This window comes from Dipodomys spectabilis, unplaced genomic scaffold, assembly GCF_019054845.1.
Source record: "Dipodomys spectabilis isolate Male_0828 unplaced genomic scaffold, ASM1905484v1 ptg000132l, whole genome shotgun sequence".
Lineage (NCBI taxonomy): Eukaryota > Metazoa > Chordata > Mammalia > Rodentia > Heteromyidae > Dipodomys > Dipodomys spectabilis.
This window is the reverse complement of record NW_024870809.1, coordinates 3,134,298-3,158,779: the sequence shown is the minus strand read 5'-3', so window position 1 is coordinate 3,158,779 and position 24,482 is coordinate 3,134,298. Positions and strand designations below refer to the sequence as shown.

Below are 24,482 nucleotides of genomic sequence, written 5' to 3'. Positions count from 1 at the left end.
AGTTCTTGATTATAATCCTTCTAACTGGGGTGAAGTGGAATCTCAATGTTGTTTTGATTTGCATTTCTTTTGTGGCTAGAGAAGTTGAGCATTTCTTCATGTGTCTATTGGCCATTTTTATTTCCTCTTCAGAGAAGTTTCTCTTTAGGTCTTTAGCTCAATTATTAATCGGGCAGTTGTTTCTTTGAGGATTTATTGTTAGGGGATTTAATTTTTGAGTTCCAAGTATATTTTAGATATGAGGCCTTTCTCTGTTATATGTCTAGTGAAACTCTTCTCCCAATCTGTGGGCTTTCTATTGATCTTGCTATATCCTTTTCCATGCAGAATCTCTGCTGTTTCATGCAATCCCATCTATCCAACGTTTCTTTGATTTGTTGTGTTTCTGGGTCTGTATTAAGAAAATTTTGACCTGTTCCAAGGAGCCCTAGATTTTCTCCTATTCTTTCCTTTAATGTTTTCAGGGTGTCTGACTTTATTTCAAGGTCTTTGATCCATTTGGAGTTGATTCTGGTGCAGGGTGATATATAAGGATCTAGCTTTAGTTTTCTACAAGTGATTAACCAGTTTTGCCAGCACTATTTACTGAAGAGGCTATCTTTCTTCCATTCTGATTTTTTAGCTCCCATATCGAAGATTAGGTGACTATAGGTCTGTGAGTTCATTTCTGGTTCTTCAGTTCTATTCCATTGGTTGGAGGACATTTTAGCTGTGTCTTGGAGGCTAGTATTCTGCACACTGAGACTTTAGGCTTCATAAAAGGGCTGAAAGTGGAACCTAGAGGACTCGTTCTTAGGGAACCCTCTGTGATATACTGGGATACAAGATTTTCTTTTTGTGCACATATAATACACTCAATAAGCTTGGGTGCTGTCCCTGAGCTGTTTTGCTCTAGCACTTTACCACTTGAGCCATAGCTACACTTTTAGCTTTTTTCCCCCAGAGTTAATTGGAGATAAGACTCTCACAGACTTTCTTTCCCTGGGCTGGTTTTGGATTTTGATACTCAGATCTCAGTTTCCTGGGTAGCTAGGATTACAGGTATGAGACACTGGTACCTAGCTAATGTGAATGTTTTAATTTAAGGTGACAAAGTAACAACCCAGTGAAAAGATAGAAGATCATTCTCTCTACTTGTGCACAGGACACTGTTTCTGGAGAACACAGAGGATTGATTTCAAGTGCCATTACTATGGTAATACTTTTGGACTAGTGCAATGAACTCCACCAGAAATACAACAGCTGGCAGCGTTAGTGATTGTCAAGAGATGTATGGAGGTAGAGGCAGTGGATGGACATGACCTACTCCCTTCACTATATCTCTGCATTCTGCAGGAGCTTCTCTAGTAAGTTGTCTTGAACTGCTACTCTCTCTCTCTCTCTTTACAATCCACTGGTCTGGTCACATACTGCTATTCTTCCATGTTGCCAACTCCAGTGAATGCTTTTCTGTCTTTACATTATTTGACATCTAACTTGAAACATTTGATTACTCTCTTGAAGCCCTCTCATATTTTGACTTCTGTAATAGCACACATTTAGATTGTTATTGCAGGTTTGAAAGATTTGTCTTGATCAACATGCATGACAAAACTCTTATTTTATACAGAACCCTACAATCTATACAAATTTTTGCTTAAGAATTTGTCTGGGACAAGCAGAAAAGGTCAGATAAGATGATGTTAAGCAAAATGAACCCCAAGATAGGGACACAAGTGGTTTTTTTTCTTCCTTGCTATTGTTTCTAACGTATTTATAAGGTACCATGTGATTTTTTTTTTGTTGCTTTGTATGTCCCTGCCCATGGCATAACCCCTGTTTTCACTGTATCTGATGTTGGTATAATTTGGGGAGGGGAAGGGAAAAAACAATTTGTTTAAATAGGGATACAGATTGACCCATTGCAACAATGAGATGTACAAGATGCTATGTTGAAAACCGAACTTTACAATTTAGGTGGGGGAGGGGGGGTGTACCTGAGGAGGTGAGAGGGAAGGGATGGTAGGGGAAAAACAAAGGAGGAGGCAACAATGCTTGATAAGAAATGTACTCATAACCTTGCTCATGTAACTATAACCCTCCTTTTGTACAGTATTTTCAAAATAAAAAACAACTAAAAAAGAATTTGTAAACAAAAGATAAAAATGGTGGTCCTGTTGAAAACTATCAATACACTAAAAGGAGGCTAGAAACCAGTGGTGAATTTCAGTGCCTAGCTGTCCATATTGATGCTCACTATGTACCAGGCACTATTCTGATGACTTTATAGGTGTTGACAAAATTAAACTTTCCTGCAAGATTGAAGCCAAAGGCAATAGTACCATGATCATCCCACTTTATAGTTGGAGAGATAGACAAACATAGTTTTTAGGGTAAGAGCTGGCTTGAAAATCCAGAGAATATGAAGCACTATGCTATAGTGTGAGAGGTCCTTCCCATGTGCCATTATGGAACAGAGACAGATTCAAGCACTCATATATGACTTGCTTAAGACAGAGTTTTCAAAATTACAATTTTATTAATTTAGAGATCCAGAAACACAGTGACTACATAAATAAGTACCATCGACTGGTACATGTCCAGTAAGAACAGTGAAAGGGTAATACTGTTATATGTTACTCTTACTTTTTTATATGAGCTAAGTAGAAAGTGGCTACAACTGTGAAATGGTGCTATGGTCTTGTTGTCTCAACTGTGTTTGTGATACAAATAAATACACAAGAAGAACCATATCCATTCGTCTCTACTAACTACAGGTGGATTAGCCTCTTTTTGCTATATCCTACTCCTGACACAACACCGAATACTGGAGGGTTTCTACATTGACTTTACTCAGTTCCCTGGTTCCTGCTTCCACAGCACTTTGGAAAGGCATGTCCCAGCACCTAGAGACAGAGGCTATCTGCTATCTAGGGAAGTTCTCTGGGTGTTCCCTTAAGGCTGAGCTTCCAGAGAGCACCTGGGTGGGAAGGATTTGGGGTGAATCATCCAAAAGGGGAATCACCACTTTGCTTCAGAGATCTGCTTGCTGGTCTCCACACTACAGCAATACTAACAACTTTGATAGGGAGGCCATGTAACCTTCTCCCCCACAATAATTCTCTGTATCTTTACAGCACAGGATGTCCTATTTTCCTCTCCTGAGGTGATGTGTGTGATGAGCCAGTGAGAGGCTTTTTCTGGTAACAAGGCCCCTATGTCTCTTTAATGGAAACTGTGGCTGTAATGGGTGGATTTCTTACATTTCTCCCAATTCATGTCAGATACACTACAGAAAAACATGTTATCATACTGATGGTCTTGGAGTGGGAAATATGGTATTTCTGACTTCTTAATACATCTAAATATTCACTAGAGTTCATTCATGTCCTTCATAGGGGACAAATCCAGGATACAGGCTTAATTACTTTTGCTCTAAAGAATTTATTGTTTGAAGGAGGGGGTGACACTGTTCAAAAAGAAATATACTCATTCCCTGGCTTATGTAACTGTAACCCCTCTGTATATAACCTTTACAATAAAATTAAATAAAAAGGAATTTACTGTTTTCACACAAAAATGATTTCTAAAGCCAGGCCTCACAGTAGGTCATTTATGCTGTGGTATTTGGACTGTAAAAGACATTACAAGAAAAGCCTTCGCTAGCATCTCCAATTCAAATCCATAGTTGGTGGAGAATGCAAGGTTGGAAGTAAGGTTTAGAGAAAATCTTTATCACAATTCTCTCCTTCTTAAATGGACAATAACTCTTAGCTCTTCAGCCAACATTCAGAAGCTCATCAAGACTGAGTTTCTTTGCAAAGCAATACATCCCCCGAACAAACAAACGAACAGAAAAAACAACTCCTATATTTGGAGGAGAAAAACTGTCCTTTAAAGGAGCTTCTAGATTTAATAATTCAATGTATTGTCTAGACAAATATATCCTCAAGAAAACTAGTGAGTGTCCATTTACTAATTGGTAAGTTTTTTGCTGTGATAACGAAACCATAGCCTGATTGACTTTTATTATTTCCTGTCTTCAAGTTCCTTTGTACTTTACTCATTTCTAACATCCATATGGAGTCACAAGTATCAAGACACAAGAGAAAGGGGGTGATTAGGGAAAAATTGTTTATCATTTCCAAGTGAATAAGGCTACAAAATGATGTGCCTATTCTTCACTCTGCCATTATATTTAATGACTACAACACCCACCTCCAAAGGCTTAAAGGAAAAGCTTCTGATTATAATTCTGTATTTTCCTGGCTACCAACATCCTTGGGTGCTAAATAACACCAAAATACAGGGAGTAGTTTCATGTGTGCATGTGTGTGGGTATGATGTCTTGTGTCTGGGGATGGGGACTTCATGTTTTCTGCAGTGCTGGGTATGGAGACCAGGGCTTCAAGCATGCTATGTAGTGCTCTACTACTGAAAAGTATCCTCAGCCCCAGATTTAGTTTTCCTTCCTTTTTACAGAACAGAAACACACTAACATTCAAAGCCAATTAATTTCTCTGTACTCCAAACTCTTATTAAGCAATTCCTTTCTCTTTTCATCGAGTAACTGTCTAGATACAAACATTGTTTTTTTTCTCTTTAACCTGCAAATAAATGTGATTCTCCAGTAAACTAGAGGTACATTGTGGTATTCTATACCTCCTCTTCCCACAAATCATTCATGAGTCTTCTAGTCTCTCTAGAGGAGATGTCTAAGGGCTGACACACCACCGCACATAGAGGAGCAAATTACACTGTGCATGGCGTGAATAATTGACTGCATTTGTGTTTGGGGTTTTAGGGCACTGTTGACTTAAGCAAAATAAGCTGGCAGTCCAGCTGCAGCTTGAGTTTTCTTGCTTAACACTATCCAATCTTGTCAGTCTTGCTTAGCAATGGCCCTTTTCAGACCTCTCTAGGTACAAAACTTTGACCAAATCTTCCAGCTCTGTTCGGCACACACGACTTGAACACATCTGGCTGATCTGAGATTCTCCTTCAGTGAAGATCTTCCATTGGCCTACAAGGCAAAAACAAAATGGCCAACAGAGTGTAAGAGGAGAGCAGAGTAAATTAGGAACAGAATCAATGCACTTCATCCTTTCCCACTTATTCATGGACCCAACATAGGGTTAGAAATACCAATGCCAGGTGGTTTCAGTGAAATAGCCTCTGAAACACATTGCTGGGAGCAGATGAAGTTTACACTTCAAAACTTGGCATTGGTAAGAATCCCAAGAATAACACATGGCTTCTTAAGAGTCAAACCTAAGCATTATTGTTTGCTATTTAGGTGTCTCACTTGACATCAGGTCAAAAAAGGCACTGCATATGATTACTTAATATATTACTGGAGCACTGTCTGATCTTGTAGGGGCCCCACATGATGGTGTGGGTTAGCACATTGGTCCATCCAGGTTACCCCACTGGATCTCTCCTTTTTTACTTCCTCTAGCTGCTGCAGAGTGTAAAGTACACAGTAACTACTTCCACTGTACGTTCCAAATCCTAACTTCTATGGGTATAGAGTATGTCTAAATCATCTTTCAGGTCCTCTGAAGCCTGACATGATGACTTGCTCATGGTATGAGCTACAATATATTTTTGAGGGTAATAATAATTTCATTAGTTACATCATTGACCCTGGAGTCCTAGAGTCTACTTCCTTTAATCCCAGGCCCTCATTAGCTCACGTGTAAGGACTCTTAACACCTTGTAGTTTTCATAGTGTATATTTTATTTTCTATCCGTCTTGTGGAAGACAAATAATTGACCTCATCAACTCTATTTCTAGGTGTCTATTCATTAATTCTTCTCAGATGGCCCTCAGGCATCATAATCTGAACAACATTCCAGGTGAAGTTCTTTTGTTTTTTTTTAATACCTGCTTGATCTTCAGTTTCCCACTGATAAATGGTATTCTTACTCACCCAATGATTTCAGACTCATTTCTCTCAACATTCTTCTTGCTGATTTTACCAGTCACACAGTGACTTTTTCCAGTTTCTCATTAATTTAGTATAGCATAGTAACATCCTAGTTCATACTATTGCTAATATCCCACCACTCTATCCCTCCCCCTAGCAAGCACCTCCTCTTAAAATCTGAATATACCATTCACCTGCTTGAAATTTTCCCCTGTGATTATCTGGCCTGGTGATCATATCCAATTTCTTAGCTTAGCAAACTAGACTATTCATAAGCCGGCTGCATCAAAATAGTTGCTGAATAAATGTATTCAATAGCCCAGACTCCAGGTGCCAGTATCTCATGCCTACAATCCTAGTTATTCAGGAGGCTGAGATCTGAGGATTGTGATTCAAAGCCATCCTGGGCAAGAAAGTCCATAAGACTCCAATTAACCACCAGAAGCTGGAAGTGGAGCTGTGGCTCAAGTGGCAGAGCACTGGTCTTGAACAAAAAAAACTCAGGGAAAATCAGCACCTAGGCCCTGAGTTTAAGCCCCAAGGCTAGCACAAAACAAAAAGCCCAGAGACATCTTTCCAAAGCACCCTTGTGTTGTTGGGATGTTGTTTGTAATTTTTGAGCAACTCCCAGTGTTATGTAAATGATGTGAACTTTTCACTGGCTTCTTTTGGTCCTTTTGACTACTTGCTACCAACTCTTCTTTTCAGTGCACCCTATGCAGGCTTTGTGATCATTCCGCACCCACACCTACATTTCTTGTTTGCTCCTGTCTGAGTCTTCTCTTAGGCTGCACCCTCTTCCTGGACTGAGTTTTTGACCTGGTGCCCAGTCACACCCTTCTCTTTCAAAACGCACCTCCTCCCCGAAGCCTTCCCCGACTAAGCCCACCTGGCTCTTAACTCATTGTTCTTTGCAGATTCCTCTGAGCACTTTAGGTATTTAAGTCCTCCAAAAGTATATTAATTCATACCAAAGGCATTTTCATGTTCTGTCTCGCCCATTAGAATTCCCTGCAGATAGAAATTTTGTGCTTTTTGTTTCATTAAAAGTAATTCCCCACCCCTACCATCACTGCCATTTCAGTGCCCTGCAGTATCTAGTCCCTAGGCTCCATCTAGCGTAAAAAGTGGGAGAGTTGCAGCTATGAGTGAATGCTTGAGAACATTGAAGATAAAAAAACAAAAACATGACCACTGGGAGTGGTGGGGGGGATAGTTCAACACAGGAACTGATAAATGTGCCTTTGCTCTCTGAATTTCATTCCCACTATCAGAACCTGTGGCCTTCCAGATAGTAAGTCTCCACGATTAGACTTGGAATCCTGTGAAGCTTTCTTCAAACCCTCCTGTTACTTGGCTTAGTAGTTTCATAAAAGACACTCAGAGGGGAGCTCTATGTGGAGTCTTCTGAGGAACCTCTATACTACTTTCCAAAGTGGTTGAACAAGTTTACACTCCCACGAACAATGCAGTAAGGTTCCCTTCTGTCCACATCCCGTCCAGCATCTGTTGTTATTAGAGTTCTTGATTTTAGCCATTCTAACTGGAGTGAGGTGGTATCTCAATGTTGTTTTGATTTGCATTTCTTTTATGGCTAGGGAGGTTGAGTATTTCTTTATGTGTCTATTGGCCATCCTTCTTTCCTCTTCAGAGAAGTACCCACTTTTGGGCATTTACCCAAATGTTTACAAACAAGACCACACTAAAGCTACCAGCAAAACTATGTTTATTGCAGCATTATTTACTATAGCTAAGATATGGAACCAACCCAGATGCCCCTCAGTAGATGAATGGATCAAGAAAATGTGGTATATATACAGAATGGAATTCTATGCCTCCATCAGAAAGAATGACATTGCCCCATTTGTTAGGAAATGGAAAGGCTTGGAAAAAAATTATATTAAGTGAAGTAAGCCAGGCCCAAAGAAACATAGGTCCCATGGTTTCCCTTATTTGCAATATCTAGTATTTGAGTCAAGCAGAAAAGGTCAGATAAGGTGATGTTAGGGAAATGAACCCTAAAATATGTATTCAAATGTTTTTTTTTTCTTTCATGCGATTGTTTCTAACACATTTGTAAGATTATTTCTTTGTTGCTTTGTATGTCCCTCCCCCATTGTATAACCCCTGCTTTCACGGTATTTGATATCGGTCTAATTTGTGGAGGGGAAGGGGAAAAACAAATCGTTTAAATAGGGATACAGGTAGATTCATTGCAACAATGAGATGTACTAGTCATTATGTCGAAAACGAACTTTACAACTTTGTTGCCCTATGGGGGGGTGGGGAGGATTGGGTGGGAGGGCAGGGGGGGATGGGAAGGGATGGGAAGGAGAAACAAAGGAGGAGGCTACAATGCTTGATAAGAAATGTACTCATTATCTTGCCCATGTAATTGTAACCCCTCTGTACAGTATTTTCACAATAAAAATATACTTTAAAAAAAAGACACTCAGAAATCCTTGACTAGAGATAGGTAATGCTTGGACAATGTCTGGGTTTGTATTCATCATGCTCAGGCTTTTCAGTTCAAATTCAGCCACCTATTTTCTGCTAAGTCCCCTAGAGGAGAGTAGAATATCCTGTAATGTGATGTTTATATTGAGCATTGCTAATGTAGATTGACTTCAATTGTGGCTATGATATATTGAAAAACAAGACATATTTTTCCAAGGAGCAGTAAAAAGAGGTACCACTTACTCAGGGTTGTTCTGGTTACCAACTTGAAGTGATGAAGTTCCTCAAACATCCTCTTGGATATCTTCTCAATGTGGAAGTGCTGGAGGATGCCTGGGGCCAAGCAGAAAGTAGGGCAGGAGATCAGGCACACTCTATCTCTTTCTGGAACCACCAACTCCTTTTATTGCTTGGGATGGACATATCATGTCGTTACTGGGGCTTAGGAGTATTGAGCTGGGTTGTATAATGTATTTAACCAGGAACTCCAGGGTTTTAATTGACTCCATTTGTTTCCTTGGCTCACTGACCTCCCCTTAGTTTCTCCGGGGAATTGAGATAAGGGAGATAGTACTGTGGGCCACAGGATTCTCTCTTAGGGAAAACCACATGGAATCAAGCATGGGTGCTGGTTGGAGCTTCTGTAGCCACAGGCAGTATTAGTAGGAATCCTGTCTTTGCCCAAAATCTTTATAGACTACATCCCTGCCAAACCACTGGGCTGCCTCTTGGCTAAACAAGGATGTTAGCAGTAGGACCAGAGGCACATGATTTGTGTAAGGTAGAAGCTACCCCAGTTACTAAACTCACTGAAGAGTATATTATTCTTCATGAAATATTCACAGGTCCTTTAGATATCTCTTATTGAAAATAATGGGGATTCATTTCACCGAACATCAACTTATCTGACCTTTTCTGCTTGTCTCAGACATATACTAGTTATTGCAAATAAGGAAAACCATGGGACCTATGTTTCTTTGGGCCTCGCTTACTTCACTCAATATAATTTTTTCCAAGCCTTAAGATAAGTATTCAATTGTTTTCTTTCTTGTGATTGTTTCTAACATATTTATAAGATGATTTCTTTGTTGCTTTGTATGTCTCTCCCCCATGGTATAGCCCCTGCTTTCATTGTATTTGATGTTGGTATAATTTGTGGAAGGGAAGGGCAAAAACAAATTGTTTAAATAGGAATACAGGTGGACCCATTGCAACAGTGAGATGTACAAGTCGTTATGTTGAAAAACGAACTGTACAACTTTGGCCAGGTGGGGCAGGAGGAGGAGGGAGAGATGGGAAGGGATGGGAAGGGAAAACAAAGGAGGAGGCAACAGTGCTTGATAAGAAATGTACTCATTATCTTGCCCATGTAATTGTAACCCTGTATGGTATTTTCACAATAAAAATTTAAAAAAAGAAAAGAATGGGGAGAGTTAAAATAGAATGGTCTACACAGTCTCAACCTTGCTTGTGTAGTTTTAATTAGAATAAAAGGTAAACAACTGAAAATTGTCCAGTACTTAAGAAGCAATATGCTATCAGCCCCTTTAAAACCCCACAATACACAGACCTTGATGACCTTGCAAATGTTGACAAGGAAGCTATTTAGATGCTCCACTAACAAGTCACCTCTGGGGTGAGAGATGAGGGGTAAGGAATACTAGGCTCACAACTTGGGAAGCATCAGACCAGTGTTGAGTCATAGGACCAGTCGCAGATGAGCTATGAGGTTAACGATGGAAAACAAACATGCCTAGATAGAAAGCCAACAACTATGGGTAAAAAAAAAATATATGTACATTCCAAATTTTTAAGAGGTATGGAGGAACATATTCTTTAGAGAAAGAGGGGTTATTGGGTAAGAGAGAGACCAAAAGCCTTAGCAATTCTGCAGCAGTATTTATGAAAGTATAGTCCAAGTACCACCTCTGTTAGTTTCAGCTGGCCACAACTTAAATATGTAAATATTTATATCCTACCAAATTTTTACTGAATTCAAATCTCTGGCTTAGGGACAGGTAACTGCCTATAAAGGGTGAAACACATGGAAGTTTGAGCATCTGTAGCCTTTTGTGGGAGCCAGTAGAAAAATGTGTGTTGTGTTCAAGTAAAATCTCACTTTTATGCTTGGATTCCTAGAAAACTTGACTAGACTAATTAACACTACTCTTGTACATACAGGGGTGTGTGAAAATACACGATGACCATCACGATGGTCACTGTGATTGGTTAGAAAAAGTGTTGTGCATCATGACTTGGATTGTTTCTCCAATAAAACGATAATCTTGAAGACAAGGACGAGGTTTTCAGTTTTTTATATCCCAGGGTCCATAGCATTATTCTATTCCTTAGCTTCATTACAAATGAATGAAGTTTACCTGCTTATCAAGCTTTAAGTTAGAAATATAAGAAAAATAGTATGCCATTCTATAGTTTGTAAACTTGGTTGAATCTGTGGAGCTTTACCAACATACAATTATGGCCAGGCTCTGCTTAGACCAATGCTCTGCTCAGACCAATTAACCAGACTAGGTGTAAAGCCCAGACATTTGGTAGTAAAGAAACAAACAAGCAGAAATCCCCAAACAAAAAAAATCATACAGATGATTATGACATACCCCCAGAGTTAAGAACACCTCTTCCACTTTTTGGTGGTGTGAAAAGACCATTTCTAGAACCCCAAAGGTTAATACTTAACTGAGACGTGTTTAATAAAAATAGTCATGTTTAATTTGCAAGGCCATAATAACAACTCTATAAGACATGTATCAGTTTCTCAGTAAAAAAGATAAGTTCTGACCTAAACACAGGTACATGTTAAAACCAAATTAAGCTGAGTCTTTTCCTCCTTACAAAGATAAAAATGAAAAAGTAATGTCTTGCTCACCCTTCCGAATAGTCCAAACGTGGACCTCTATCTGAGGTGGTCTCTCAGTCTCCAGTGCTATTTTTCTGGTTGTCTCCCCATCCTCCATGAAAACAGACTCATACACAGGCATCGTTTCTTCTCCACAAAAGTAGCCTTTGCTGTCAAAGTTTGGGCTTGGAAGTTCTTCTGAAGTTAGGTAACAAGTAGAATTTTGGAATGATATCCAAAAAATAGAAGTGAACTTCTGTAATTAGCTATCTCATTGTTCATAACACCTTCTACTTATCACAAGGGCATAACCAACAAGAACATTCTTACAGAAATAGAGGTTCCATTTTTTTGTAGTACTAGGGTTTGAATTCAGGTCCTCATTCTAGTTAGGCAAGCATTGTACATCTTGGGCTACACCATCAGCCACTTTTCTTGGTTTCAGTCATTTTTCTGAGCATTTGTCTTGGGTCTAGCCTTAAATTATGATCCCCATCATAGCTGGGATTGCAGTTTTGCCCACCACACCCTGCTCATTTTTTGAGATGCAATATTGCTAATTTTTTTCCAGGGTTATCCTCAAAATGTTATTCTTCCAGTACCAAATGGCATGGGTTACAGTACAAGCCTGTGCCACCACACTCAGCCTAAAATCCTATCCTTATAAGGTCAGCTCAGGTTGCCTTTGCAACAGCCACCAAATCACAAATAGATGTATAACCTCTCATTGAAGCTCACATAATGAGAGAACCCATAGCTGTGCAGACTACATTAAACTAAATCTCCCTACTATCGCTGCTGAGAAGTAGCCATTCATGATGAGGAAGAATGTAGACAGATACAAACTCCTTAGTTGCTTAAGGGAACAGAGGATTTTCCATACTGTGTCAGATTCATGCTCTCTCCAGCCCAGTTGTTGCCAAGAGAGGCCCAGGGAATGGGTTGAAAGAGGGCTTTGGTTAACTTTTCTGACATCTTTTAGGTATACTTAGAAAACATTCATGACACTCATTTATGTGCATATACTTGCCCATTGAATCTATCCAAATTGCCTTGACATTTCTGAATGCTCTTTGATTTGTTTGTAAGGGAAATGATAATACCGGATCAAAACCAGTGCCAAAACCTAGATGTCAGATTAGTCATATGTATGCTATGCCAAAATGAATGCTTGGGAGACACAAAAAATTGGTCAAATCCCTCAACTAGGGATCATTTAATGTGTAAACTAAACTTGGATTTCAGCTTCCTGGCTTAATAAAAGTACCAGTGTCTTACTACTTCATTCTACTCCACCCTTCCTTTTCCTCAGCCACCCAACCAATAGTTTCCTTGCTGTGATTAACAATACATTAAGTTTTGCTTTGCTACCTTTGCAATCAGCGCCCTCTTCAGCTGTGTATTTAAAGTATGCACTGTGTCAAGAATGAGAGACAGAAACCTTAGACTCCCTGAACACTTTGAGTATGCGCAGAAACCATTGGTAAGAATATTTCAATGGTTGAGGATGAAACTGCTGGAGTGCTGTGTGTTTTGGATCTGTGACTCTAATTGGGGAGACTCACTGTCAGACAATCACACACAGTTGGACTAGAAGTTATAATCAAATTGCTATTGTATGTCTCTTGCTGACTTGATTAGTTCCCCCCTCCCACCATTTGGCACTGGAAGAACAAAAACATCATGTTCTCCTGACAATTCCAGGTTGGATTACTCAATTTGCGGATTATTCTAGAATCAAGCTTCCTTTCTACTTTTGTCTTTAAAAAAAAAAAAAAAACAACTAATTACTTGGCAGGACAGTTCTTGGTGATGTTAGGCAATTAAGGGATATGTGCTAACACTGTTCAAATGAGGAGGAGCAGGTCACTGAGTGTACAAGGACTTCTCCATATTCAATTGTCACTTCTAGAATGGGATCTGAGCTCACTTGTTAAATTTTACTCACTACCTTAATGTTGGTTGAGGCTCTAACTGACATAAAACTGAGTCCAAGATGGCATTGGATTAATAGGTTCAAAGTCCTCCCAGGCTTTTGGAGAGTCCTCTAGAACCACCACCTCTCTCTTCTCCATGTGCTGAATTTGCTAGACTGAAAAGATGTACAAACAACAAAAGCCATTAGTGAGTCAGACATGGCTGGCACTTGAAAACATGAAAAGAGGCCAAGTTTATCTTCAGTAGGACCTACTCAGCAATATCTTCCACTTTCCTCATTCCACACTTCAATGTGATTTCTGATCACTCTATGCTCACCTACTCTTCTTTCTTTTTTTTTTTTTTTTTTTTTTTAATTTAATTTAATTTTATTTGTGAACATACTGTACAGAGGAGTTACAGTTACATGGGCAGGATAATGTGTACATTTCTTCTTTCCATGATGGCATGCCAGGCCCCTAGTCATTTCTGGATATTGCCATTTCTCATGAGAATGCTCCTGTCCTGATTCTGTTAGAACAAACTGAGAAACCAGTCTTTATGAAAGTGATCATGATTGATGAAGTAGATGCACCTTTCTTGTCCAAGAAACTTTTAAGTCTTAACAGGGGCATTTCCATGAGAAAACCCAATGGAAATGTGTAGGAGATTCAAGGAATTTTGGTGGTATAGGAGGTTGAAGAGGTTAGTTGGGGAACTTTCAGGAAGCAGAAGTCTTACCCAGTCCTGATGTACAAGGTAAGGCTGGCCTCTACCAGAGCAAAGGAATGTGATCCTGTTTGGTCACTGGAGGAGTCAGCAATCATTTGTCACTGCAAACATTCTGCCTGATTCCTTTCCAGTCTTTTCTTTTTTATTCTTTTTTTGTTCGTTATGGGGCTTGAACTCTAGGCCTGGATGCTGTCCCTCAGCTCTTCAGTTCAAGGTGAGCACTCTACCACTTGAGCTATAGTGCCACTTCCAATTTTCTTTTTTATTCTAAAGAATATGTAAGCACTTTCTGTTTTAATACAAAAATTGATCAAAATATGCACAGGTTGATATATCTTTTTTCATACTTAATACATTGCAAATATCCTTCCAGGCTACCTAATCTTAGACTACAATGATTTCCATGGCAGTGTAATACTACATAGTACATCTGTGCCATAGTTTAGCTGCTCCCATACTGGTAGAATTACAATTGTCTCTAATTTTCCACAAACATAAACAGTTCTGTAGCAACCATATCTTTCAATGTATCTCTGATTTCTTTCTTAGGCTATTTAAGAGTGAAAATGCATATCTGAATGTTTTGATGAACATTACCAATCTGAGAAGGAAATCATTTAAAAACAATGCCTGATCTGGGTCTTATTTTCACAATTCTTTCCACTTTTATTTGAATCACCTGTATCAATAAAATTACCAGCACATATGAAATGGAATTTGGTCAGAAGATCTGAGATTCAAATTGTACAATTTGAATCTCAAATTATTCAATTTGAGAGGACAGTTTAAGTATTAGTTTTTATCTGAAGTTACCCTGCATTAGGTGTTAGACCCTTGTCAGAAAATTATATTGGTGAAATTATGACTGAGTGATGCTAGGAGATTTAGGGATCCAGTGAGATCACAGACTTTGATGTTATAAAAGGTCATGTTTGGGGGTCTGTGATACCCATATCTTTAGAATGTGCCCATTTCCTAACTCTAATAAGCAAATTTCCTTGTGAATTTCAAAGCCTCTCCCTCTGCTTATTATTAGTTCTTGTCCTTCCCAGCCATACTCTGCCCCATTTTCTCTGGAAGAGGGAGACCAATATATTGCAGAAGATTTTTTTGGACTTGAACTAGTGCTTTACAACTGTAATGTATTGGAATCATCTGAGGAGCTTGTTAAAACACAGATTCTAATACAGTGGGTTAGAGTGGGTTCCTGAGAATCAGCATTTGGGCCTACAGCAGTGGTGCCCAATCTTCCCTTTTCCTTTTCCTTTCCCTTTCACTTTCTCTTCCCCTTTCCCCTTCCCCTTTTCCTTTTCCTTTCCTTCTCTCTCTCTTTCTCTCTGTATATATATATATACACACACACACACACACATACACACACACACACACACACATACATGTATATATATATATATATATATATATATATATATATATCTTTTTTCCCTTTCTTGTTGGCACTAGGGATTGAACTCAGGACCTGAGCACTCTCCCTCAGCTTTTTTGCTCAAGGTTGGTGCTTGAACACTTGATCCACAGCTCCATTTTTGTCATTTTAGTATTAATTGCAGATAAAAGTCTCACAGCCTTTCCTGCCTAAGCTGGCTTTGAACTGTGATCCTGCAGTCTTAACCTCCTGACTAGCTAGGATTACAGATGTGAGTCACTAATGCCTGGTGTCCCAAACTTTACTGCATACTAATATAGCCTGAGGAATGTTTTTAAAAGTTCAGGACACATTTCAAATCAACTAAGTCTTAATCTCTAGGTCTGGGACACAGGTGTTTTTAGAAACTTAGATGATTCCAATGTGTGGACACTTCAGAATCACTGGCCCACATAAAAATGCTCAATAAATATACATAGACTAAGTACATGTTTGACCTGTTTCTCAGGAAAGATTCCTGAAATTGAAGGACTAAATAGTTTAGCTCTCTGCCTACATTTAAAAATGTTTGGCTTTTCATCTATGTTTACATAAATTCAAACAGAAGGTATCAGTAATGACAGATTCATGTACGTGGGAGTAGCCAATTCACTTACTATAGAATGTTGGAAATCGGCTGTTATAACCAGCTAGAACAATGAAACCTGTTGACATGGTTTTTGCAAAGGTGGTGAGGATAAGGGAGAATGAGTGAGTGGGTGACATTGATCATGGTACATTATATTCAATATGGAACTAAAATAATGAAATCCCCCTATACAACTAATATATGCTAAGAAAGATGTAAAAAACAACAAATTAAAGCTCAAAGAATAAACTTATGAGGTATTTGTCCACATATGATTAGGATGCATAATTACCCATGTTTATTTTGCCACTGCCAATACTACAGACTATTTTTTGATTTAGCTCTTATCTTAAAACCAAAATTTAAATAATGTACCTTTAAAAGAATCAGTAAATGTTTTTTTTTTCTGAAAAAGACAATAGCCTGGAGGTAAGCTAAGTTCTGGGCCTTGTTTTATCAATTAATTTTATGGCTCTGAACAAGTCAATTTTCTTATTTTGAAAGGTTAAGTAGTATGCTAGTGTCTCACACAAGCAACCCAAGCTATGCAGGAGGCTGAGATCTGGAGGATTGTGGGTTTGAAGTCAAACTACACAGAAAAGTCTGAGAGACTCTGTTGCCAAAATAACTAGCCAAAAGTCAAGTAACCATGAGGCTAGTACCCCCAGTACTAGCTAAAAAGAAAAAAAGATAAAAATAAATATTTTTAATATTGTTGAAGGTTAGAAAGTGAAATAGGTGAGTGGGTAAAGAGGTACATAAAACATTGTTAAAGGTATTAGATCTGGTGCAAAGTAGGGTAACAAGAGTCAACAACAATTTATAATGTATTTCAAAATAATTATTGAGAGTTTGAAGGTTCCCAACACACAAAAATGATGTTGCAAGAGACAGAAATGATAATTACTCTGCATTAATAATTGGATCTTGTATATGTATCCCAAATTATCACACTGTACCCCATAAATATATGCAAACATTTTGTTTTACAAATTAAAAAAAGAAAATGGGGAAAATCTAGTAAATTTGAGCTTGGAGATCACTTTAACTTTTTCAAAAGAGGCTGATGAGGCCCAGAGTTGCTATGGCATGTTTTTAAGGTCTCACAAGATTTATATTTCGATTAGAACCTAGGCTCCTTCTACTATAACTTACCTGTCTCTCCTCCTCTCAGAAAAGGGGTATGGATATGTTAGTGAGAAAATGAAAGATATGATTGTTTTTCCTTCTAATAATCATGTTGATGTAAAGTCTTTTAGAAAAGGGCGAGTTCAGCAGTGTGACTATGTGGGAAGTGGTAGACATAGAAAAGCCTCATTATAGCTCTGAAGCCATAAATCACTTATAAATCACTTAAGAGAGGAAAGAATGACATGAATTCTTGTAAGAAGTGTTATTTCAATCAAAGATCAGTTATGTTTCTCATAACCAAATAAAGTTGAGGACTAGGTCAATCAACTAAAGGCAGGGCCTCCAACCAACGCACCTTTTGTCTTTTTACCTGGACACACCTTGCAGCACTTTCCATCTATTTTTTGAGGATACTTGCAGGGATATCGGCTGGGGCAGTGGATTTTCTTACACTCTTGCTTGGTGACATTACAAGTGCATAGTACACACTCTACAATGCCAAATGCCCGGAGATTTGGATGCCAGGACTCGCCATGGGAATAGGTCTTTCCATTGGAAACACAGACTGCAAGAGAATACAGGATTAATGGCAACAGAGCTAAGATGGCTTTCTATGCTTAGAATCCAAGCCCTGGATGCTTAATAGCCTTTGTTTTTGTCATGTATAAAATAGAGGTGCATGTAAAACTGTAATTCTAATCCCAAGAGTAGCAGTGCACACCTGTAACCCCAACTCCTTGGAAGGTGGAGATAGGAAGATCCAGAATTCAAATCTAGTTTGGGCAAAGTAAGTGAAACCTTGTTTCTAAAACAAAATAAAAACAGGACCAGGTAAAATCTCAAGTGGCTGACTGCTTGCCTAGAATGTATGAGGCCCTGGACTCAATGTTAAAACCACCAACAAAATAGAAACAAAGCCTGGTGCTGGTGGATCATATCAGTTATGCTAGCTAGTCAGGAGGCTGAGATCTAAGGAAGCCAGCCTTGGCAGAAAAGTCAGTGAAACTCTTATCTCCAATTTACCACCAAAAAGCCAGAAGTGAAGGTGTGGCTCAACTATTTGAGCATCAGTCTTGAGAGGACAAGCTAAGGGACAGTCTGGGGCCCTGAGTTCAAGCCTCAGTACTGGCAAGTAATAATAACAACAACAAAATGATAATAAAAAAAATCACAGAAAGTAGAGTTATGTCTGTTCTGAGCACCTGATAAAGAACATCTCTAGTAGAAGTTAGCAATTTCATTATCTTCAATGCCATAAAAGTTCATATACAGCCAGGTGCCAGTGGCTTATGCCTGTAATCCTAGATACTCAGGAGGCTAAGATCTGAGGATTGAAATTCAAAGCAAGCCTGGGAAGGAAATTCTATGACTCTTATCTCCAATTAACCACTAGAAAACTGGAAGTGGGCTGTAGCTCAAAGTGGCAGAGCACTAGCTTTGAGTGAAAAAGCTAGGAACCCAGGCCAAAAAGATATACTCCTATGCACGCATGAACACTTCCTAGACAGACATTCTATCTAGTAAGTCTAGAAGCAAAATATACTGCTCTTTCCAAATGGCCAATCTCAAATGCTGAAGCAAATCTGTTTAGAATGTTAAATGCTCTAGGACTGATCTACCTGCACAATTGTACAGGGGAGCTTAATGCTGTTGGCCTACTTTCTGGTGTCTGCAGGGAGGTGCTAAGACAAGACTGAGAGGCAAGGGACCTGTGACTCTTTAGTAACTTGTCAAGGGCTAGCCTTTCATGCCTCTAATCTTCAGGCCACTTATATACTCTCCTACCTTGTCATGTTAGTAGATTATTTTGTTATAGTGAATCATTGATTGCTCTACAGTTATTTTTTGGAACTCTGCATTTGTTGATTGGGAAGTCTTTTCTCGGGGCTTTGAAAGACCAAACATCTGGACCGTAGGCCTGTGGCCTATGAAGGTGAAGGGCACCTTTCCATATAAATCAGTCTAAAACTTATTAGGCTCCTATTTTAAGACACAGAAATAGATTATGGGATAACAAATGTGCAGAGCTATGAATGGGGAAGACTAACAATAAATTTTTCCCTTTTTGAGAGTGCTCAGACTGTGGATATTTCAAGCCTTGATCAGGTCTGGGTATAGTTATCACTTATTAACATATTTATTGTTAACATATTTATTAGTATCACCTCATCACACATAAGGAAACCTGTTGGCATCCTAGGCATCCCAATCAACAACATTTCTATGGTAGGATATATTGGTTTAGGCAGGGCTGGGTGGATGAAGTAGCTCCACTTGGGGCGTTTTTAGGAATAAACTGATTTGGCTGCAAGACAACAGGCTCACGATGACTCACTGGGCTATTTCTTTCTCATCAAGTCCACTGGGTCATATTAAGAACTATGAATGATATTGGCTTCCTTTTACTGTCCTTTGCAAGAGCTGCTAAAGTACTGGACAGTCTTAACAGATCAGTTCATGTAAAGATTTCCAAGAACCTAAACTGGAGAGGCTCCCAGTCTTAATGAGTCAGAAGAGATATTAACACTGTGAGATTCAAAACTGTGGGCAGGATCATATAAAACAGGTCAAATATGTTGTTTACTCTTCTCCTCAGACAGTAACACTCCCTTCTAGTCAATGTGATCAAGTGGGCCCATAGTCTGCTTCAGGAAAATTTGGGCTGGATTCAATTTCAAAACGGTAGAATCCTATTGCTCTGACTTTAACAAGGAGCCAAAAAATGGACCATATCATTGGAAGGAATCTGAGAAGAAAGGTGAGCCATGTTGGAACATGGAAGGTAGGAATCAATGTTATACATCTACTTTCTCTCTCCCCTCAAAGCCTTTGGAATAAGGGAAGCATCCAGATTCCAGATTAGGTGAGAGCCCACACTCTGCAGTGGAATATGGTAAAGTCAATTCTTTACAAATTCTTAAGATGATTTTGAATCATATAGCTGTGGAGTTGGGGTGGAGACAAGGATATAATAATTTATGTCAGATATAAATGATATGATATAAATGTCAGAAAAGAAGTGCTGCATCCAGATCGATAAGGAAGATGAATAAGTGGTTTCCAGCTGGAGCTCTTGTAGGATATGGAAACATTGAAGGATGAGAGTTTCCCCTGGAAATGAAGACGCCTTTATGGAAATGATGGGATTTAGGATTTTCAAAGTCCATTTCGCCACTCTTTTGAAGGCTTTGAAATACTTTTCTGAGTAAATGGGATATATTGTGGGTAATTTCAAATTGTAAAATTGAATCTTTTAACTACTTCCTCTTTATTTCATGAACTTGTGTCAGAAAGCCTTGGAATTTAAAAATAATAAATTTCAAATCCAACAAATCAATAATATTTTAATGACTTTAATATACCATTTCATTAAGTTATATTTAGAATCTTCTTTTAAGCCTGTAGGTTTCAAAAGCAATTTCATTTTTTTAATCTGTAATCTGAAATTTACATCAACTAGTAACAGATGTGATCAACTAGCTTTGGCTTGACAAAATTTGTTGAAATTTATAGTAGGAGTTCTTTGTAACAGATTGTTTTTCAGCCCTGTTATTCAATCATATGGTTTAATAATTGATTATTTTTAACCCATTTAGAAAACTGCCTTGATTTGTTTTTTCTCTCTAAAGTAAACAAAACTTATTTATGGTTTCATAAAAAAGGAACCAGCTAAGCTCTTGTATCAAAGAGCTGATTGACAGTGTCTAAAAAATAAGTAGTAGTCCATTATTTCATTGAATTCCCTCCTCCTTTCACCTCTGCTTCCAGGGTTGAAAGGGTGGAGGCCACAGTTGTATGGAGGAGAAAACTGGGCCACGGATGTGTGTAAGATGCTTACTGCAGCCTGTCCATGAGCGGAATGGGCTAAAGGTCAGTGCTAACCTGATCGTTGTCCTGGTGCTTTGGCCAGGTGTTTTCTGGATTTCTAGCTGGACTTCTTATTGCTAAAGACACTCTCATTTGCTACACACTGAACCATAATCTATACATGAGGACAGAGATATCTAACAAGAACTCCAAGAGAATCTGAAGTGCCTAAAGGGTGAGAAAGACATAGGTATACATAGACACTTCAGAAATATTTGGCATTGAGTACTTTTTAATTTGAAGTGTCTGATTTGCTAAAAAAAAAATCTCAAGAAATTTTACTAAATGACCTACAGCCCTGAAGGATAATGGAAAAAGTGCTGGTGGGTCTTCATAAATACAAAGGTGGTGGTGGTTGAGTATTTAGCCAAAGGACGTCTTAAAAGTCCCCTGGAGTTATTTGTTCATACCCACTTTGTATACTTGACCTTGAGTGATGCAGATGTCAATATGCACTATATGTAGGGGAAAGGGTACATTTTCAACATCACCCCTCCCAAGACCTGGGATGCTGAGGTCCTGAGCAGGACAAAAAGACACTTCTTACCTTGTCCATGTTTATGTTTGTTATTGATGACAATCTGCACAATAGTCCCTGATGCTTGCTGAGAATCTATAAGAGCTCCCCGGTGACTTCTGGCCCCAGGGAAGCGAGGCAGACCTCCAGCTTGTCGACTTGGTGGGGGATCATAGTGAGAACGGGGATAAGAATGTCTCTAGAAGAGGACAAGATCAAATTCAGACCAAAATATCCACCAATTGGATGGCAGAAGTTGAGTTACATACATTCAAAGTTACTGGTTTCTTTGATAATTTTGATTTTTTAAAAAAGATGAACTCAGGAGAAAAACAAAGGAGGGGTAACAATGCTTGAATAGAAATGTACTCATTAAGTGTAACCCCTCTGTACAGCATCTTTACAATAAAATAAAATTAAGAAAAAAAAAAGATGAACTTTGATTCTAACTGCATTTCCACCTTATCACATCCTTACACCAATGGAAATAAGGATGTAAACATGTGAAGGCAGCACTGTAACTTGCTGAGGCTTTTCTCTTCCCTTGATGAAAAGATTCATAGTCAAACTCCTCAGGAAGAAAATAACTAGAAAGGCAAAAGTCTGCTTCTTGCTCTCAGACTCTCATACTTTCTAAGAATTTAGACAGCAGTCTACCACACAAAGCTGAAGGTGACAGAGTACACAGGAGAAATTTCAAATGTTGTGTAAATCAGGAGAAGAAAGAGAGCTGCTAATCAGACAGGGATGGTGGCCTGGGCTGTGAAAAGTGGGTATGCTTTTTACAGGCATTTTGTGGGGAATATTCCAAGCAGAGATTTCCAAGCTGAGAAGGTGTAGCAGAGAACATAGAGTCCATAAAAGGGAACAGTTGAAGGATAACATTCCAAAAGAGGGTTAGAGCCAGATCATAGAAGACTTTACATGACAAGCTAAGGAGTGAACACTTTATTTGGTAAGCCAAAGAAGTGGGTATGTGGGAGATATTTTTAAATAATAGAGACCTAATCAGGACTCTTTCAAAGTACTGAACCTTATGGTGTCTAGGGCGAACTGGAGAAGAGGAAAAGAAGAGAGTCAAGTGTCAAGTATAGTATTGACAAGATGAACTGTAAATACTGGCTATGGTATGAAATCATAAGTAAGCATTCCATAGGTAACTATTGCATAGGAAGGAAATAACAGTATTAGACTATAACCTCCAAAGAGCCCTGGCATTTGTACTGTTCTCTGCTCTATTCTCAGTGCAAAGAAGAGTCCCTAACATGTACAAGAGTCTCATTAATAATTGTTAAATCAATGAAACTGCCATCTCAAAGGAAAGCTAAAAAATGTGTAGTATAAATAAGGCATTATTCTTTCAGCAAGGGTTCAAGACACCTAAATCAACAAACCATTCTGCTCCCTACCTCTCTTGTAAAAGCTGAAGTAGATTCCTGATAGAAGAGGATGAAGTGAATGGGAAAAGCAAAAGAATGTTAACTGTTTTAGGGAGTAACTGTTAGGGGTGAAGAGGGGAAATCCATTATAAATTTTCATAGGAAATTGGAAGGTTCTTATATTTAGTGACAGAAATAGTAGAGAACATTTGAAAAAGAGTCAAACATTTATTAACATTATGTATCATAGTTGCACATGTTGCAAATTTAGCTTTGAGAGCTAATATTGCTCTCTCTGGAGGAAGGAGAGTGAATAGAAGCTGGAATAAGTAGGCCTTTTTTAGTCTTTTGAAAGAAAACATTCTCTATATGCCCTTCCTGGTGCACTGCCATAAGAATTCACACAAATACAATTTTCCTCATTTTTTAAAGTGCATATGGATAAGATTCTCAGTACAAGTATTTTTCATTCCCACAATGGCTCAGATGTCTTTTTTTTCTGCCATAAGCACTCACATTCCACACAGGCCATTACAGATTGTTCTGTCCTCTCTGGAGTTTGGTGAAGTTTTCCAAAGGAACACAGAAAAGATAGTTTGCCTGGTGGGTGTCCCATTGATGTTGAAAGGGACAGAATTAGAGTCACTGACCCAGGATAAGTTGCAAGTACAAGAAGTTCTCTGATTCATGATGGTGAGCACAAAATGAAAAGCTGTTCTTCAGCACCAGGAACTGGTATTTCGGAAAATGATTCAAGACAAAAAATTAAAAATAAAAGCCTTAGGGGTTTTGATAAGAGGCTATACTGTAGATTAGTGCCCCCTTCCCACAGCTGAACACCATCTCAGGACTTTACCTTGTCAATCTTTGTTGTACAGAACTAGAAAATAAGACCAGATGGGAGAAGTACTTTATTCAAAAGGCAATGAAGGTTGAGTTTGGGAAGACACTGAGTAGTAAGGGATGTGAGAAAGAAAGAAGAAGAAGAGCAGAAAGAGTGATCTACAAACACTTGGCTGAAAGCTGCTTTGAAGGGTTATTTTTTTAGACATAAAAGTTCTCTCAGCTACAACGTTATATACTACTGGCTCTCCATTGTGCTACTCATGATAATCATCTTGGGAGCCATCACAAAGCTAATAACTGGGTCCTATTCTTAGAGATTCTGATGTAATTGGTATGGGAAGAAATCTAGGCATCAGGATTTTCTCTATTCTCCCGATGTCTGTAATTTAAAGCCAACATGGAAAATCACTGATATCAATGATCTTCTGTTTGAGGAGTGGGATATGATGGTGTGTGATTTTGATTTGGGGATAATGACTTTTTGAGTCATTACCACTAAACAAATAAGAAAGACTTATCAGGAGCCATTTTGAGTTTAAAACTTTGAGCAAGAGATTGTAGCCAACTTTTTGAATGTGAAATTAAAGCTATCTTAAAAACTAGTTGCAAATAGGCTACTTGAGAGTACAGGTCAAAATCAGTTTCTTAGAAATGACCAGAATGCTATGCTGTATTTTATTTTGTTCATTGTTTTGCTATTCATAATTTTATGTCTTAAAGGCCTGAAAAATATTTCAGGCCTTTAAGGTGGTTCTACAAATATTGCTTTTCTATTGTCAAAAATCCTCTCCAAAAATATATTAAAATATCCTCTCCAATGTATATACTACTTCCTTATTTGTTCTCAGGTTTAAG

General features: G+C 38.5%; 1 protein-coding gene across 3 annotated transcripts in view; it reads right to left on the bottom strand.

The window, feature by feature from the left end:
* Nucleotides 1–2,487: 2,487 nt before the first annotated feature.
* Nucleotides 2,488–24,482, bottom strand: part of Chrdl1 (chordin like 1) — a 118,776-nt gene continuing 96,781 nt past the window's right edge. For 2 of the 3 annotated variants that reach the window (XM_042690082.1, XM_042690083.1), the window contains exons 8-12: nucleotides 21,433–21,601; nucleotides 17,374–17,583; nucleotides 11,254–11,421; nucleotides 8,610–8,699; nucleotides 2,488–5,002 (exon numbers count right to left, since the gene is read on the bottom strand). In XM_042690082.1, the coding sequence (XP_042546016.1) occupies nucleotides 4,872–5,002; nucleotides 8,610–8,699; nucleotides 11,254–11,421; nucleotides 17,374–17,583; nucleotides 21,433–21,601 (768 nt within the window). In that variant the 3' untranslated portion in view covers nucleotides 2,488–4,871. The remainder of the gene's footprint in view (nucleotides 5,003–8,609; nucleotides 8,700–11,253; nucleotides 11,422–17,373; nucleotides 17,584–21,432; nucleotides 21,602–24,482) is intronic. The other variant, XM_042690084.1, reaches the window with a different exon arrangement.